The following is a 20,051-nucleotide window of genomic DNA, read 5'->3' as shown; positions in this document are numbered from 1 at the left end:
ATAAGCATTTCTTATTGTTTCATTTTAGCCACCATCAAACATGCGTTTTCCATTATTACATTCTCAGCAGATAACTGAAACATTATGTTAAAAACATATTTTAGCTGGTACTGAAGTTGGGTTAGTATTTGAAGCCGAAATATTGGCTGAGAAAATTATCTACCTAACCAGGTATAAGGACTGTCGACTATTTTAACGGTCTTTTTCATAACTGTGGGTGTCTATATGATTCCAAGGCGATCACCACGAGGCCATCGGTACCATGACAGTGATGGAAGGACACATAACTGGTAATAATGAGGTGAGAGAGATATATCGTAATATTTTATGCTTTTAAAACATGAAAAGATAATTTCTTAAAGCATTTATTGAGAAGTTATTTTATTAATTATGATTGACAAAATCATCTTTAACAAAGCGATCTTGAAGATGCTGTCGCACAATCTGACGATCCTGACGTCGGGTGGTGACCCTTGGTCTTCCACAACGTGGTCGGTCATCTGTAGTGTTTGTGGTCTGGTACCGTTGCTGGAGCCTGTATATGGTCTTTACGTGGACTTGACATGCTTTGGCTGCTTGCCGGGCGGTTTGTCCAGCTTGCAATCGTCCAAGGGCTTGGTGTCGCTGATTTCCTGTCAATCTTGGCATGTGGTAGCAATTGAATAACGAATGAATGTTATCCGATCTGGGTGGAATTTTATAGGGCAAGAAATAGGGGAACGCATGTGCATTTCAATTTGCACGGAACTCACGTGCATCGGGTTACCATGGCCGTTGCCGTGATGCGTTTGGGCGATTGTCTTCTGATTTGGGAGTTTTTAACATCAAATTTCCTTTTCCCCCTACAAGGTAATGTTAAATTTGAGAAACTTTGACCAAAAATAACCAGATGTGTAAATGACAACCTTCATGCAATGTTACTTGGGGTGACGTTTCTTTTGCGGTTCAGTATATACTACTCAAAAGAAGTTAAGGGTCACCTGATTACAATAGTTAATCTCTCATGCCATGACAGATTAACATTACCACTATGAAAGAATCGGGTGATCCTTAACTTCTTTTGAATAGTATATTATTAATGACAAAATCATCTCTAACTTTGAACAGAAGCAGGTTAAGAAGCAGGACAGAAAAGGGTATGATGACCCAGAGGCGTTTGCAGCTAACCCGACCGTTGAAACCACAAGGACAAACGACAACGGTAGGACACTATTGACAGAGAGTGCAAAGTTAATTGGCTAACCTTGTTTCAAGCCAGTCATTTACATATATATTCCGACCCGTGAATATCCGGGTTAGAATTGGTCTTCAGCAACTCATGCTTGTCGTTTAGGAGGCGACTAACTGGATCTGGTGGTCAGGATCGTTGATTTGGATGATGGATGTCAACCTATACCAGTTGCGTAGATCGATGTTCATGATGTCACTGGATTGTCACTAACTCGGTTATTTATCTGTCACACAGCTGGAATATCTCTGAATGCGGCGTTAAACAACAAACAGTATTCAAAATAAACGATACAAGGCATCCTCAGCCCTCCTGTTACAAAATACAATTACGTAATATAACTTACCGTCACTTGTGCTGATGCTCGTTTTCCTCACGCACGTCGCCTGTCGCATTGCACGGATTCCTTTATTTAAAAAGAGAATAGCGCGCTAACACAGTGCGCTTGTCTGTTTCATTCGCTATCACTCGGGCGTTCCGTGGTGGAATTATCCGAGTGCGGCTTTAAGCAACAAACAAAGAAAACATTCATATTCCAGCTTTATGAATGCAGTTTGTAAATATTCCAGCATGGGCTATAAACGGTTGGCATAATCATCAATGCCCAGTCCTCAGCAGTGAAACAGCCGTAACATTCGAGACAAGCATAGTGTCTTGGATCTTCTGACCCTTACGGCCCATGGGTGGAGTGAGTGAGTATGGTTTTACGCCGCTTTAAGCAATATTCCAGCAATATCACGGCGGGGGACACCAGAAATGGGCTTTACACATTTTGCCCATGTCGGGAATCGAACCTGGGTCTTCGGCGTGACGAGCGAACGCTTTAACCACTAGGCTACCGCTAGGCTACCCGACCCCCCCTATCATTATCAAGAACCTGTCGTAACTGCGTTTTGGGTTTAACTGAGCCCTACTACAGTCACCTATGTTATTGTCGTCCCGTGTCGTCATAGGCAAGGTAAGCCATGACTTAGCGACTCGCTTGGTCAGAATCGGGTCATCTTAGTCAAGGAGTGATTGGTCTATCGACGCTTACTCAGAACTGTCTCTATCAGCATTCATGTACCGGCCATTGCATGCAAGGACTGAACACAACACGCGGGTATACTCACATACTTTTAATAACGCTCCAGTCCACCTTGAAATACAACTAGGCAGACTGGGCAAACACAGTGATATCGATCTGCCTCGGTCACTGCCAGAACCGCGCACACTACTAGTGCTAAACGTGTCTTATCTCTATTGATTTTGTGACTCACTCCGGATTCTACAAATGAAAAGTATCTTGCCTCTCTGCTGATTCATTAACTAATCGATGATAACATGGAAACGATCCTACGATGAATACGAAACATCCTGATGATAAATGTAAAATGTCCTTTCTCTATTAATTCTTTCCTAGCAAATAGTTCTGTCACGAATTTTGTATACCTAATGCAACCACATTGCAGCTGTGAAAGATTTAATTTCTTACAATTTGTTACCATTTTCTAATGTTTTTGAGACGCATTTCAACTTTGTAACAAACCCCAGCTGCCTGGGGGCGCTAGAAGGTTTTTACACCCACCTCACATATCGGGTTTCCATTCCCTACTGGTTGAACAGGCACATTGAACAAGTCACTTGGTCAGGATGACATCACAAGTATTGACACTTGTGTTTCGGGTGTATCAACATATTCGTGTTTCAAACATCAGAGTGAGTGAGTGAGTATGTTTTACGCCGCTTTTAGCAATATTCCAGCGATATCACGCCGGGGGACACCAGAAATGGGCTTCACACATTGTACCCATGTCGGGAATCGAACCCGGGTCTTCGGCGTGACGAGCGAACGCTTTCAAACATCAGAGGAGTCCGGGGTTCTTTTGAGTGCACAGGGTGTATGTGCTGTACACTAGGGGTACTGACACCACTGTAAGGAACTGTAAAGATTGTTGGTCCCAAGGCTGAATAACAACCCCGGGATACAATCTCAGCACCTGGCACCAGCTAGCCTGGCGCTCTTGACCGAAACAACGCCCCTAGTGTTGTAAAAGATGATGTTTTGTTTGTCTGTTTGTTGTTTAACGCCTCACTCAGCAATATTCCAGCATAGACGGCAGTCTGTAAAAAATCGAGTCTTGACCAGACAATCCAGTGATTGATAATAGGAGCATCGATCCACGCAACTGGGACCGATGCCATGCATCAACCAAGTCAGCGAGCCTGACCACTCGATCCCGCTAGTCGCCTCTTACGACAAGCATAGTCGACTTTTACGGCAAGCATGGGTTGTTGAATACCTATTCTACTTTAAAAGATGACCACAGGACTTGGTATTAAACAGGGCAGATGAATGACGCCGCCCCCGCCCCCCCCCCCCCCCCCCCCCCCCCCCCGGCGCCGCCTGATTTATGACACGTATCACTTTTACTCTTCAGGACGGAAGTTATCACACAGTAGGAGGGGAAAGACAATGAGCGACGCTGAGAAGTCTAGGTCGGACGATGCCAGTGTCGGCACCTACTGCAAAACCCGCGACTACTGCTACATTGCTGGCATCTTTAGCCTTGGCACAGCTCTCACGTTAGTGCTGGTGTTTTTCACAGGTGAGTGGTCATTCTCTGGGGACTCCAAGAGGCCAGCGCATTGAAGAGTATTAAACCACAGGACTTGGTATTAAACAGGGCAGGTGTCTGTACATAATCGAGTCTGGACCAGGCAGTCCTGTGATTGACGTCGTAAATGTCGATCTACGCAACTTAGAAATCAATAAAGTCAGCGACCCTACATTGTAAAAAATTGTTAAACTCCTATAATGGGCGGAGAATACCTTAAGAAACAGTTAATACGCGCTGACTTAGGTATAACCCAAACTGACCTTGGTTGACGAATGTTAGCACTGACTTACGTCATACTTTGGTTGGTCTAACCACTGCTGACAACCCCTGGGGTGCGTAACTCTCACCCAAGTCATTTATTGATTCTATCATGAATATTTTTTTAAGGAATATTATCAACTAGGTATTGACAGCTTATACGTATTCTAATATGCGACTATTCTTCAGAATCAATAATACGATATCTATAATGTTGTAGTATCTCTGTTTGATGTTCTACGCACGATCTTAAACTCTCTGATCGTTTTACATGTACTAAACAGAAAAGGTACAACGGTAGCTTTGTGAAGCAATGAAACACTTGTTAATCGTTCATAGTTACTAATGTGCTTTCTAGCAATACATATTGACTTCTGACATTCATTTTGTTTAATAAATGTATCTAAGGATGCATTTTACTTTGGCTTCTCTTTGATCAACCGTCGGGTTGGATCTAGTCAACCCTAGTTGCCAATAACGTGCTAACCTCGGTTGTCTCAGGTCACTCAAATTTATAATAATCGAACGCACGTACTATTTTCAGTTCAGTCCGGCTCGTAATTTGAAGTGATGTAAAGAAGCACACGTAAAATATCAGAATGAGCCGCCGGAGTATTTGGAAATGTCACACGTTGAATTCTTATTCGTATTTTACATGATTCAGTACTACCTACAGTATGTTTATTGCTCGTATTTGGGATACGATGACATGCATAAACCAAGACAGCGAGCCTGATCACCCGATCCCGTTAGTCGCCTCCTACGACAGGCATAGTCGCCTCTTACCGCAAGTATGGGTTCTAACCACGATATTCTCGGGTGACGTATAATACGTCACATGAAAGGCATGGTTGACTAATTTGAATAATATGCATAATTGCAATAATGCCGGGGGTTAAGTGAACTCAATTTTTTTTTCTGAAAAAGGTGTAACTGACTGAATCATTTGGTCAAGCAGTCAGGGGAGGGTGTGTGTGTGTGTGTGTGTGTGTGTGTGTGTGTGTGTGTGTGTGTGTGTGTGTGTGTGTGTGTGTGTGTGTGTCATTTACTACTTGTTGTTGTTGTTGTTGTTTATTCAGCAAGGTCACGTCGGCCATCGGCCCATGTCAAAGCAGCTGTACAGCAGCCATTGTTGTAACTGAAATTTATATCAGCGGTATTGTCCTTAATTGCATAGACTTGTAACTATACGTAGCCAAATTTCTTATAATATTAAATTTATAACTTGATATCGAAACATTGAACTTATGTAATGTGGGAATACACAGTAGTTTCTTGGAATGTACTGTTCACGCAATTCGGTATCCACCGTGCACACAAACAAGAAATGATACTCATCCTCGACAAAACCTATTTACACAAGTTGCAAAACCTTTCCTTTCTTGGAACATTTGCATATCTGCAAGTCTGAATTGTTAGTTGGTGAGAGCTACAGTACATCTAAACTGGGGTCAGATGAAGCGGGGCATCACATGGATGCAGTTTTGTTTTGCAATAATATATAATATAACCATGTATATCCTTGAAGATTTGGCGATCCTAGCAATGGAAATGAGTGAGTGAAGGTTGCTTAACACCGCAGCTAGCATTATTGCAGCTTTACTACTATGGTATGTCAATAAACGATTGTAGACCAACCAGTGACTTAACGCATGAGCAACATTCCAGGCCATCAGGGTACGATGATACGCATTCATCTACGTCACTGACCCCGGCTGTGACAGGGTACATACATACATACATACGTACATACGTACGTACATACATACATACATACATACATACATACAGAGTATTTGCTGCAAAACCGAATTTACAATCAATACAACATTTGTATTTACAAATGTATTAACTTTATTGTCTGACTGAACACTCGTGAAGACGATTGACTAATGACATGGGTTAACCCCCCCTCACACACACACACACACACACACACACACACACACACACACACACACACACACACACACACACACACACACACACGCACACAGAGTCTGAGAAACGCTCCTTCGGGCCTGCATGCGATCCAATGCTAAGAACCTATTCAAACCCGGATGGTTCAGCAGTGAATGTTACTGGTATTTACGCGAACTGAGTAAATGAGTGACATCATCTTCGTTGCCTATTTTACAGCGTCTGTAGTTTGTGGTAACATACGTTGTTCCCCCCACAGTGCTGCGAGACAGTCCAAGGATGCCAGTGTGATACATATTGTTCATGTATTTCTTATACACATGTCTTCCAACATAAATTAAACAGAGTCGCCTTATGCTTGAATACTTCGGATGCTGGCAGCCTAAGTGGTGCGGGTTTGTTTGGAATCCACCATGAATTATTATGAATTGTTTGATAGACTTTGTTGTTCCTCCCCACAGTGCTGCGAGACAGTCCAAGGATGCCAGTGTGATACATATTGTTCATGTATTTCTTATACACATGTCTTCCAACATAAATTAAACAGAGTCGCCTTATGCTTGAATACTTCGGATGCTGGCAGCCTAAGTGGTGCGGGTTTGTTTGGAATCCACCATGAATTATTATGAATTGTTTGATAGACTTTGTTGTTCCTCCCCACAGTGCTGCGAGACGGTCCAAGGATGCCAGTAGAAGTACTGCACCAGAACACCCCGGGTAGGAACCTTTACATCAACGATACGGGACCATGTGTCATTAAAGATAGTCATCCATTCATTTTATCTAAAGCAACATTTGGCCTGAAAGTGATTCTCTTTCTGCACGCATCAGCAGTACAACATTGTGATACAAAATATTTCTCAAAAATATTTTGTCTTTTGCCCTGTGCTTTTGTCACAATAATTGACATCTAAGATTGAGGTAAAAATAATTATTATTAAATTATGCATAAGTGTAAAATGTCGGACAACAGAACGTCAAATAGTATACGTATATGAATTTGACTCAATTAAGAAACAAGAAAATATATTAGTGGTCAAAGAAAAGCTGGAGGACTATCTGGATCCCGGGTTCCCCCATTCGTCACCACTCGCCCCTTTCCGTAACCTGCAAGACCAACCAATCAGAATGCGCGTATGATTTCAAGTTCTTCGTCAAAGAATCCCTCAGAAATAATGGGGTTCCACCAGTGATTGTGTTTTCAATACACATGTCTTTGTTTCCCTCAAAAGAAGCCCAAGTCCCTTCCAACTACAGTGGAAACGTGTCACCAAGCCAGACGCCATTGTCAACGACTGAAACCGCGACTGAGGATGAGCAAATCTCAGATGACGATTTTAAAGTTTCCATTTTTTATTATAATTATTCTCGAATGTGAATTGGTGTTGAGCTTTGACCCCGAGGTTCTTGTGTCAAGGGAAGATATAACATATTTACTATACTACCGGGCAATAGACATTTGAAAATTGGATTAGACCCAAAGATTTATGGCGTTAAAGTTATCAAAACGTTACCAGCCTGAAAACAGTGGTCGGAGACTACATAACGCTGATACCCGTATGACATATGTCACCTTGGAATTACCATTTCTAGTTTCATTTTAGCCACCATCTCTGCCTGGTAATTTATTTCCATATGAAGTTTGGGACGCGAATGACTCTAGAAGAAATCCAACATAATTTTAAGGCACACCTGAATACAACAGCCACTTTGGTTTTTTTTTTACATTTTTGTATACATGTCTGCTAAACGGATCTTTTTTGGGGGAAAAGGACATAACTCATCAATGTGACCATGGGCACTGTTGAAAGCTCTTTACTGGTTAAGGCCCACATTTAGGATGCAAAGACGACCCGACATCCATCTGAATGTGTTCCTGTGATACTTGATAGTGTTTTTCCTTCACTCTCAAAGAAACCCAGGTCCTTTCGGATAAGTGTTACTCCCATTGATGATGATTTCATTTTATTTCTACAGAAGCCCTCTCGAACGACATCGGAAACGTGTCGTCCACTGGGACACCAACATTAACGACTGAAATTACGACTGTGGCCGAGGAAGCTTCAGCTGGAGGTTTGTAGTTTTCGTTGTATAAATTTTGAAAATTCAGATATTTATGTTCAACCAAAGTTAGTGAATTGGACTGTATTTCTGAATCCACCTAGGGACGATGTGTCATTATATTTTCAAGTTATTCTTTCCCCTTCCGTCCAACTACTGAGGGCACGAGCCACTTGTTTGGAAATAGCATATCTTTATATCATAAATGATAATTATATGATACTTATATGTATCAACTTCTTTTTCTGATGTAAATAAGACAGCAGCGATTCTGCGGCGTGTGATGCGAACGCTTTGACCACGAGACAACAACTCTCTCTCTCTCTCTCCCCCCCCCCCCCCCCCCGCCCTAACGAAACAATCCAACCGAGGAACAAAAGAAACTATACCTCTCGGATAATGTTTTCCTATGGTTTTTTTTCAATTAGTCAGCACTCAAAGAATACTTCTACGACGTTGTATTCTAAAAAATATAACCTGATTTAAAACGTTAAAAAAACACAAACAATAATCGCATAATACACAACTACTACTGAAAATCAATCTTTGAAAATAAATTTGTATTTTTCTTCACAAATTAACAATATTTCAAACATGGTACTGGTCGTGGGGTTGCAAATGCCTTTCTTATCCCCGTATGTATTGAACCACTTTATTTTTACACAACATTATCCAGCTTACCTTTTACAAACTGTTTCAGGAAAGAGTGATTGTTAAGTTTCCTATGCTTCCAATGTTTCTAGGTGAGGTTGCACCGTCAATGCAGGAAATTAGTTTGCTTGACTTGTTTGTCCCCATCCCAGCTCCATCAGACAGTCTGCCACAATCAGGTAAGCAGTGAAATGTTGCAGGTACTCTGGTGAGGACCGTTTTGATTTATGATCCAACTGAAAACGATGTCTATGATACTCCCAAAGAAACTCAGGTCCTTTCGGATAAGTGTTACTCCCATTGATGATGATTCATTTTATTTCTACAGAACTCCACTCGAACGACACCGGAAACGTGTCGTCCACTGGGACACCTACATTAACGACTGAAATTACGACTGTGGCCGAGGAAGCTTCAGCTGGAGGTTTGTAGTTTTCGTGGTATAAATTTTGATAATTCAGATATTTATGTTGAACTAAAGCAAGTGAACTGGACTGTATTTCTGAATCCACCTAGGGACGATGTGTCATTATATTTTCAAGTTATTCTTTCCCCTTCCGTCCAACTATTTATAACGTTTACAACAATACAAACAATAATCACAAAATACACACTGCTACTGAAAATCAATCTTTGAAAATAAATAAAATTGTATTTTTCTGCACAAATTTACCATATTTCAAACATGGTAGTAGTCGTGTGGTTGCAAATGCATTTTTTATCCCTGTCTTCATTGAACCATGGATGAGTGATAGTTAAGTTTCCTATGCTTCCAATGTTTCCAGGCCAGGTTGCACCGTCAATGCAGAAAATAGGTTTCCATGGCTTGTTTGACCATATCCCAGCTCCTTCAGACAGCCTGCCACAATCAGGTAAGCCGTGAAATGTTGCAGGTACTTTGGTGAGGACCGTTTAGATTTATGATCAACCCACTAAAAATGATGTCTATGATAGTTTATCAGTACAATTTAATGTTTGAGTGATCAAGATCCTCCAACACATAGGATCGTGTGCCCAAAGAAGACAGATTTACAATTTTCTAATTCAAACATGAATGAGTACACAAATATATCCAACATACTGAGAAGCCTACCTGAATAAAAAGAATGTGTCTTCAGTCATTTGGCAGCACAGTTAGAAGTTTCATAGTTTCATTTTAGCCGCCATCTTTGCCTGGTAATTTATTTCCATATGAAGTTTGGAACGCGAATGACTCTAGAGGAAATCCAACATAATTTTAAGGCACACCTGAATATAACTGCCACTTTATTTTGGTTTTTATACAAGTCTGCGAAACGGATCCTTTTGAGGAAAGTGCCGCCTCCGTGGTCTTGTGGTAGAGCGTCCGCCCGAAGAGCGGAAGGTCAGGGGTTCGATCCCCGGCTGCGTCATACCAAAAGACGTTAAAAGATGGCACTTGTTGTTACCCTGTCTGGCGCTCGACATTAAGGGGCTAAAACAAGGACTGTTCGGCTCGGAGTCAGTATACTGTGTCTGAGTGGGGTATTCATGTTCAACTGCGGCATGGTATCTCAGTGAGCTAGCACTATAAATCGGCATCAGTCCGGACTAGTACAAGCAGCCACACAAACACACGTGCATGCACGTCGCTATATAAGTGCAATAATCTTGGACGCGACGTTAAACCCAATTTCACCTCACCTCACCTTTTGAGAAAAAAGGACAACTCAACAATGTGACCATGGGCACTGTTGCAAGCTCTTTCCTGGTTATGGCCCACATTTAGGATGCAAAGACGACCCGATGATCATCTGAATTGTTCCTGTGATACTTGATAGTGTTTTTCCTTCACTCTCAAAGAAACCCAGGTCCTTTCGGATAAGTGTTGGACAATTGATGATGATTTCACTTTACTTCTACAGAACTCCACTCGAACGACACCGGAAACGTGTCGTCCACTTGGACACCAACATTAACGACTGAAATTACGACTGTGACCGAGCAAGCTTCAGCTGGAGGTTTGTAGTTTTCGTGGTATAAATTTTGATAATTCAGATATTTATGTTAAACTAAAGCAAGTGAACTGGACTGTATTTCTGAATCCACCTAGGGACGATGTGTCATTATATTTTCAAGTTATTCTTTCCCCTTCCGTCCAACTATTTATAACGTTTACAACAATACAAACAATAATCACAAAATACACACTGCTACTGAAAATCAATCTTTGAAAATAAATAAAATTGTATTTTTCTGCACAAATTTACCATATTTCAAACATGGTAGTAGTCGTGTGGTTGCAAATGCATTTTTTATCCCTGTCTTCATTGAACCATGGATGAGTGATAGTTAAGTTTCCTATGCTTCCAATGTTTCCAGGCCAGGTTGCACCGTCAATGCAGAAAATAGGTTTCCATGGCTTGTTTGACCATATCCCAGCTCCTTCAGACAGCCTGCCACAATCAGGTAAGCCGTGAAATGTCGCAGGTACTTTGGTGAGGACCGTTTAGATTTATGATCAACCCACTAAAAATGATGTCTATGATAGTTTATCAGTACAATTTAATGTTTGAGTGATCAAGATCCTCCAACACATAGGATCGTGTGCCCAAAGAAGATAGATTTACAATTTTCTAATTCAAACATGAATGAGTACACAAATATATCCAACATACTGAGAAGCCTACCTGAATAAAAAGAATGTGTCTTCAGTCATTTGGCAGCACAGTTAGAAGTTTCATAGTTTCATTTTAGCCACCATCTTTGCCTGGTAGTTTATTTCCATATGAAGTTTGGAACGCGAATGACTCTAGAGGAAATCCAACATAATTTTAAGGCACACCTGAATACAACAGCCACTTTATTTTGTTTTTTTATACAAGTCTGCGAAACGGATCCTTTTGAGGAAAGTGCCGCCTCCGTGGTCTTGTGGTAGAGCGTCCGCCCGGAGAGCGGAAGGTCCGGGGTTCGATCCCCAGCCGCGTCATACCAAAAGACGTTAAGAGATGGCACTTGTTGTTACCCTGTCTGGCGCTCGACATTAAGGGGCTAAAACAAGGACTGGTCGGCTCGGAGTCCGTATACTGTGTCTGAGTGGGGTATTCATGTTAAACTGCGGCATGGTATCTCAGTGGGCTAGCACTATACATCGGCATCAGTCCGGACTAGTACAAGCAGCCACACACACACACACACGTGCATGCACGTCGCTATATAAGTGCAATAATCTTGGACGCGACGTTAAACCCAATTTCACCTCACCTCACCTTTTGAGGAAAAAGGACATAACTCAACAATGTGACCATGGGCACTGTTGAAAGCTCTTTCCTGGTTATGGCCCACATTTAGGATGCAAAGACGATCCGATGATCATCTGAATTGTTCCTGTGATACTTGATAGTGTTTTTCCTTCACTCTCAAAGAAACCCAGGTCCTTCCGGATAAGTGTTTCGACAATTGATGATGATTTCACTTTACTTCTACAGAACTCCACTCGAACGACACCGGAAACGTGTCGTCCACTTGGACACCAACATTAACGACTGAAATTACGACTGTGGCCGAGGAAGCTTCAGCTGGAGGTTTGTAGTTTTCGTGGTATAAATTTTGATAATTCAGATATTTATGTTAAACTAAAGCAAGTGAACTGGACTGTATTTCTGAATCCACCTAGGGACGATGTGTCATTATATTTTCAAGTTATTCTTTCCCCTTCCGTCCAACTATTTATAACGTTTACAACAATACAAACAATAATCACAAAATACACACTGCTACTGAAAAATCAATCTTTGAAAATAAATAAAATTGTATTTCAATCATGGCAGTAGTCGTGTGGTTGCAAATGCATTTCTTATCCCTGTCTTCATTGAACCAGGGATGAGTGATAGTTAAGTTTGCCACAATCAGGTAAGCCGTGAAATGTTGCAGGTACTATGGTGAGACTCGTTTGGATTTATGATCCATCCACTAAACTGATGTCTATACTAGTTTATCAGTACAATTCAATGTTTGAGTTATCAAGATCCTCCAACCCGTAGGTTCTTGTGCCAAGTGTAGATAGATTTAAAAATTTCCAATTCAATCATATATCTATGAATGAGTATACAAATGTATCAAACATGCTGAATAAAACACCAGAAGAATGTGAATTGATGTTTGGGGTTGTGAATGTTAAAGGTCTATCGTCGGAAGTTGATATACTGTAATTGACAACTTCCGGTTCCTGTGTGACAGAAATGTTATTAGTCTTACCGCAATAATGTCGTTAATGTGATATGCAAGTTACAGTGAATCTGATTTGCATATCTAATTTCAATAAATATTTTACATCTTAACCATAGTTGAATTATTACCCAATGACCCATTATATTTAAACATGTTTAGATTATACACAATGATATTCATTTTGTCGTAAACATGTTTAAACCTGGAACCATTGATTGTCATAAGCGGCGATTTATTGGATCGAGTGGTCAGGCTTGGTGACCGTTGCTCATAATATCAATAGATTGTCTGTCCCAGACTCGATTATTTACAGACATGTAGCTGGAATGTTGCTGGTTGCGGCGTTAAACAACAAACAAACACAACTTGGGATTTCCTAACCCTGAATCTCCAAGGTAGTAAGCCATGAATATATGGCACATGGCCAGTCCTGACTGACACCGGTGGAAATCTGGGAGGACTACCTGTTTAGTCCCAAATCGTGTTAAGCTACATAAACCACTGGTCCCAATAGAGCAACTGCAGGGTTTTACTCACCTCCTTGTTTATCCTCCTTGTGTTGAGTTTTTTTAACCAGATCATCCAATATCTTGATGGTGTTGTAGTTTCGATCCAAGTCTCGTGAGATGGTGTCTCGGACACTTTCTGCACCTGACCATGCCACCTCCAGCTTGACCCACTGCCCAGACACACTTAATGACCTGTTGGCCCTCTCTTCCGCATATAGCTGGATGTGTTCGGCGTTAAACAGTTAACAAACTTTATTGTATGAATGAACCTTTAAAGTATTCTCCCAGAATACAGTTCGTTTCGTGCATCATGGAATTCGCTGACGCAAGGCACTGACTTCACAACAGCTAATGAAGGTCACCAAATGTAACTTTAATGCTGAAATATTAACAATGATATTGAAACTACTCTCCTACCCAGAGTTCCTTGCTGTCATCATAGTACATGATCCATGGTACAGCGAGATGTGACGATTTGTCACATCTTACACTGTCCATTCAACACTTTACATACGTTTTAAATTTGTTACATTATTGAAATGTCTACATATTTAGATAAACATAAAATGGTCAACTTATTATTTCCAATTGTATTTATCCTTTTTGTACGGCTCAACGTGCTGTCATCGAAGTCCTAAGAAGGGCTAGTTATGTGGTCCTATTGATGTGTAAAGATATATTGTCATGCTTTTCATTATTGCAGTTGTATTAGCGTATAATCACGCAAAACAATATGCCAAGACTTTTATTATGCCAGTCTACTCTGATTTCAGAATAAACGTGTTTGTTTACAGTGAAAAAGAGAAAAATCAGGTCACGTGATATGCAAATTAGCTTGTGGCTTTGTTGTAAGGCTAAGTTATCCCTGCGCCAGGGTGTGCATTGAACTAACACTTTTTGCCGGAACTATTTTCGTCAGCCAAAATCGCATATCTTTTTTTAATCTAAGATCAGGAAGTAAAAAGTCAATACTAAGCTTTTGGCTTTTCGTGTCAAATAACGTATTAAACTCAACCCGAGGCCTGAGAAAGTTGACATTTTCAAACATGGCTGTGTCATTCATGCAATGTCAACTTTGCCACATCACGAGTGAGTGAGTGAGTGAGTGGGTGAGTTGGCTTTAACGCCGCTTTGAACAATATTCCAGTTATATCACGGCGTGTTGCCTTAATTATGGAGGAAAGTCCGAAGTGATGCAGGTCTTAGACATTTACCAATTCGGTGAAACCCACAAGCACGGGTATGGTGCTGACAAACCTAGAAACATAATCGGGGTGAACCGGGATTCGAACCCACAATCGTAGGTGTCTGGCGTGCCCAAGGGAGGCGACTCTGTACAGCGAATTGCGGCGCTTTAGCCGACTGTGCCTCCCGTGCTCCCACACATCACTGAAAGAGATACAGAAGGTTTTTGGCTTTTCGTGATAAATCAAATGTTTATCTCATCGAGTGATCTGACAACTTTGATATTTTCATGTCACATGATTTAAAAACTATTTTTCAGATGAAGTAACCCAAGAGGATCCCGTCTTCGACAGCCCCTAGTCAACATACTAAACTCCACAAATGCTCGTGTTCTTGCCGTATAAGATATACACGCGTGCCCTTAGCTTCAAAATCAGATTTAGAGTTCTCACCAAAAATTCACAATAATTTCACAAAGTGTTGAAAATTCTCACAAGGGGTGTAGAACATTAGTAACAATGGCCCGTAATTTCTAGCTCACGTGACTGAAAACCAAGTGAGCTGATATCGTGGCGCGTTGTTCGTCGTCCACCCGTCGTCGTCCACTTTCACATATACGTCCATTGTTAACTTCGACTCCACTCTGAAACTAGATGTCTATCGATGTTTCATCCATGCTGTGGTGCCTCTGAAAAGCACTCACAGAATTCCGATCTGCCACCGCAGCAATTTTGGAAATGTAATTTTTGCCCGCTTATCTACTTTTACACATTTACACTACTGTTACCCATGCCTTACGTAAACGGCGACTGAGGGGATCGGGTGGTCAGGCTGGCTGACATGGTTGATACATGTCATCGTATCCCAATTGCGTGGATCGATGCTTATGATGTCAATCACTGGATTGTCTGGTCCAGACTCGATTATTTATAGACCGCTGTCAAATATCTGGAATATTGCTGAGTGCGGCGTTAAAAAACAAACAAACAAGCTAACAAAACATTCTTGGGTTAATAGCTGCAGGTGTATATTTATGATCCATTTGGTGTTTTTTCTGGGAGGGGCGGTCGGCTAGCCTAGTGGTTTAAGCGTTAGCTCGTCACGCCGACGACCGGGGTTCGATTCCCGACATGGGCACAATGTGTGAATTCCATTTCTGGTGTCCTCGCCGTGATATTGCTGGAATATTGCTAAAAGCGGCGTAAAACCATACTCACCCTCTGTTTCTAGGAGCTCCTCACGCCATCCTGAACATCTTGAAACATGGCTGTCATATTGAAATCTAACGTTTGCCCATTGCTCAGCTATTTCTGCGTGTATCAGTAAGAAATTTGACATTCCGTAATTATGTGGTGTCACTTCAGTTTTTTACCTTTATGTACTGTTGCTGCCAATCGTCTCATGGTCATGATGAAAATATAACTTGACCCTCTGCATAGCCAGGTATGCAAGTACGATTATTTAATTCCATGACCATACTGTAAGAATGTCTGTTTAACAGAGAGAGTTAGGGTATTTCATTTGCTTATTCTATTCTCCCCGTATATGACCTTTCTGATCTAATATTAATTCCAGAAAGGTGAGCTACAGAACCTCGTGGATATATTTCTTATAAGTTTACTATTCTCACGAGAGATATTACATTCGTAACTAGAGGGTTAAAATGTGATCAGTAGGTTTGGAATTCGTTCATCTTGGCAACTATGACATAACTTGCATGGAAGAGTTACCTACCGTTTAAAGTCAGGATGACGTGTAATGTTCTCTAAATGTCTATCTCTCTCAACAGTTTTCTGAACCAACAAATAAAAAAACAAACAAGTTTGTATAAATGCTGCTCATATCGCCTCTTACTTTTACGTGTGGACCTTAATATGGTTGGCGAATACGAACGCTAAAAGGAAAAACGACCCTATCTCTCCAGATGAAACCGGTCCCCATTAAGAAAATATGTAGTGATAGAACATCTGATCATAGTCTTTAAGGCTGCTGAAAATAAGGAAGACGATGGAGCTTCATGATTATTTTTTAGCTTATGTACCACGGAAAGGACGGGAGTTAGATCTCAAGGGGTGTTAATGTGTTACCCCTGTAAACCATGCGTGAGACTTGTATTCTAAAACATACATGTAAACATCCCTTGTGCAGATTGTATATCTTTTATCAAAACTATATAATGTTCTACTTATTTTAAACATTTAAACTATTATGAGAACTACACATCGGATTTTGAACAGCTAAGGCACAGCGCAGCATAGATGATCCGAGCACCCCCCTCGGCTGGTTTCAAAACTAGCGGAATGGGCCGAGTGGAAACGAGTAGATCCGAATGGACCCGAATGGACCCGAGCTACAAGTACCTGTGTTGGACACTGACACTAATCCCACCTTACAACCATCGGGGTTGTGGTCAACCATGTACCGTGCCAACGTGGCCGTGGTCGTCATTGTGTCGTGACATCGAGGTTGTCGTCGTGCTGTTACCTGGTAGTTGTGGTCGTCGCCGTACTGTGACAGTGTTGTCGTGGTTGTGGGCGTTGCTGTGCAGTCACATCGTTGTATGGTTGTGTAATTATTTTAATTGCCATGTTTATGGTAACTCTCAAGGTATAATATGCTTCATTCATTTAACCTTATTACTCAAACCCGTGAAGATCAGGGGTAGAATAGGTCTTCAGCAACCCATGCTTGCAGTAATAGGTTGGGTTTAACGCCGCTTTTAACAGTATTCCAGTTATATCGCGCGTGTCAGCTTAATGTGGGAGGAAAGCCCGAAGTGATGCTGGTCTTGGACGTTTACCGCTTTGGTGAAACCCACGAGCACGGGTATGGTGCTGACAAACCTAGAACCATAATCGGGGTGAACCGGGATTCGAACCCACAATCATAGGTTTCTGGCGTGTCCAAGGGACGCAACACTGCACGGCGAATTGCGGCGCCTTAGACGACTGGGCCACCAGTGCCCCCTCGTTGGCCCAGAAGAAAATTGGCTACTCAAACTCTCAAATAAGCTCGGCTCTACGAAGCGTTAAGTCCAAACAATGGACAGTTATTTTAGTTGTATATTTTACTGAATTGAATTGAATTGAATTATATTAAAACTATGTTTTGGCAAGAGAAGGGAACATTTATAAAGAGTATATTCCTTATTTGCCATGTTAAAACAACGAAGCAATGATATGTCCAATTATAACAATAGGTGAGGTTAAATGAATATAACGTCACGTCCAAGATTATTGCACTAATACAGCGACGTGCATGCACGTGTGTGTGCAAGTGTGTGGCTACTTGTATTAGTCCCAACAAATGCCGATTGTATTGTGTTAGCCCACTTAGATACAGTATACTGACTCCGAGCCGACCAGTCCTTGTTTTAGCCCCTTAATGCCGAGCGCCAGACAGGGTAACAACAAGTATAATCTTTTAGCGTCTTTTGGTATGACGCGACCGGGGATCGAACTCCAGACCTTCCGCACCCCTGCGGACGATCTACTACTAGACCACGGAGGCCGTCATGTCATCATAGGATTGCGCGATGTCAGCTTCCGTCCTTGTGGCTAATGTCCATCTCTTCATTAGATCGTGAATCACCTTTCAGAATCTTCGGGATGAGGCGTTGAAACAAAATGAGATGTGGTAACAACTTTGTTTGTTTAGGAAGATGTGGAACGTGTGTCATTTTGCATTATAATGATATTCTGGTTTAATCACATCATCTCAATTCGTAATGCTATTTTTCTAAAAATCAATTTGAGCACAATAGTTAGAAATAACCTGGAGGTGAGTGTCCATAGATTCATACTTCAGTAAACCAGCACGCTATGAAATTCATATCTTATAAATTCGCACTTTGAAGTTTAAGGGATGCAGATGTTACAGTGACGCACATTTCAGGCAATTTATGTTACCAGTTACGCGGAATGCAATGGCCCAATTGCGGGTGTATTCTTCACACCAATGCGAAAAATAGCAATAGTTCCATAAATAAACACACAACTCATTATTAATCAACGGGTGTTACTTGTATTAATTTAACATCAGAAATGACTTTATATCAACATAATTATATTAGTTGTTAGAGTTTGTTGGATTCAATAGCATTAAATTAAAAAGAAATCATGACAGCATTTGTTCAACTGCGAAAAATGACCGCCGTTCATCAAACCGAGGCATTTTGACGGACTAATTGGAGCTTGGAATTTTTACACACATGAAATTAGTTGTTGAATATTCCGCGTGACATTATGCCGCTTGTAGGCCTGAAATATAATTCATTTAGAGGTACTGTCGTTCCTCACGGACCCGGTTGGCCGGGGAGACGACAGAGAACTGTTTCACTCGGGGATTTCGGTCAAAAAACGAAAACGTCACTTTTTGACGTTTTTTGAGAAACGAGTCATTTATGCTGCAAATAAACCATTCATATCCTGGGAAATCCCTTAAACTTCAAACAAAGAATGTTTGTGTCATTTGATGCACACGTTTGTCAGTGTTGGACATGTGTTTGTTTTATATCTTGTTTTGTAATAAAGCTATTGTCAGTATTTGCGGTCTTTGCTTATTCAACGGTGAAGGATGTGCCTACACTGAACGTTAGTTAGACTGAAGGATCCAGAGTTTCAGGAGGGTTGAATCGCTGTACCATATCACCGCCGTGTGTCGGTCATTGACTCGATTATATACAGATCACGTAATATAGCTAGATTACGTTTGAGTGTGACGTGAAACAACAGTAGTTCAGTGATTCTAGTTGGTGGAGACACATACGTGGGTTTCTGGAATATCAAGACGCAAAGTAATACCGAATAGTTAATAATTATAGTTATATTTCATATTGTGTCATTGCAGTACAACACAGAGAGAGAGAGAGAGAGAATAATGTTTATTATAGTGTCACATGTTATATACACTTCATAATAAAACACATACACGAACAGTTAAATATAACATCCGACCAGGTATGGTCTACGAGACACTTAGACATAAAAGCAAATTATAACGCCATGATCTGGGTAAGGTAAAATAAGACATATACTAACACAATGTTTAAAATTAAGGTTAGGTTATGAACACGCACGCTCGCACGCACACACACACACGCCAAATTACTTATAAAGTCACGCACACAATCATACACAAACACGTAGGTACCAACACACCCACCCCACACCATACCACGCACACACGCACAAGTACACGCACGCACGCACACACACCATACGTACATTATACCCACACACATACACACGCACGCACGCACCCCCCCCCCCCCCCCACACACACACACACACATACACCATACGTAAATACGCCCCAACACAAACACACGCACACCATACGTAACCACACACACACACACACACACACACACACACACACACACACACACACACACACACACACACACACACACACACACACACACACACACACACACACACACACACACAC

The 20,051-nt window shown here is 41.3% G+C and overlaps 1 protein-coding gene across 1 annotated transcript; it reads left to right on the top strand.

The window, feature by feature from the left end:
• Window positions 1-262: 262 nt before the first annotated feature.
• LOC139459561 (uncharacterized) lies at window positions 263-14,960 on the top strand. Its single transcript, XM_071241114.1, has 12 exons — window positions 263-301; window positions 1,108-1,201; window positions 3,649-3,816; window positions 6,670-6,723; window positions 7,984-8,079; window positions 8,811-8,897; window positions 9,047-9,142; window positions 9,504-9,590; window positions 10,602-10,697; window positions 11,059-11,145; window positions 12,165-12,260; window positions 14,920-14,960. The coding sequence occupies exons 1-12, from the start codon at window positions 263-265 to the stop codon at window positions 14,958-14,960; spliced, it is 1,041 nt and encodes a 346-aa protein (XP_071097215.1).
• Window positions 14,961-20,051: the final 5,091 nt, after the last annotated feature.

This window comes from Haliotis cracherodii, unplaced genomic scaffold, assembly GCF_022045235.1.
Source record: "Haliotis cracherodii isolate W230 unplaced genomic scaffold, xgHalCrac1.p SCAF_1, whole genome shotgun sequence".
NCBI classification, from domain to species: domain Eukaryota; kingdom Metazoa; phylum Mollusca; class Gastropoda; order Lepetellida; family Haliotidae; genus Haliotis; species Haliotis cracherodii.
The sequence above is the reverse complement of the archived record's forward strand: the minus strand, read 5'-3'. Positions and strand labels throughout refer to the sequence as shown.

Coding starts and splice junctions, on each gene's coding strand:
- LOC139459561 (XM_071241114.1), top strand. CDS start 263: ATGACAGTGATGGAAGGACACATAACTGGTAATAATGAG. Junction 1,202..3,648: donor CACAAGGACAAACGACAACG/GTAGGACACTAT, acceptor TTTACTCTTCAG/GACGGAAGTTATCACACAGT. Junction 8,898..9,046: donor AGACAGTCTGCCACAATCAG/GTAAGCAGTGAA, acceptor TTATTTCTACAG/AACTCCACTCGAACGACACC.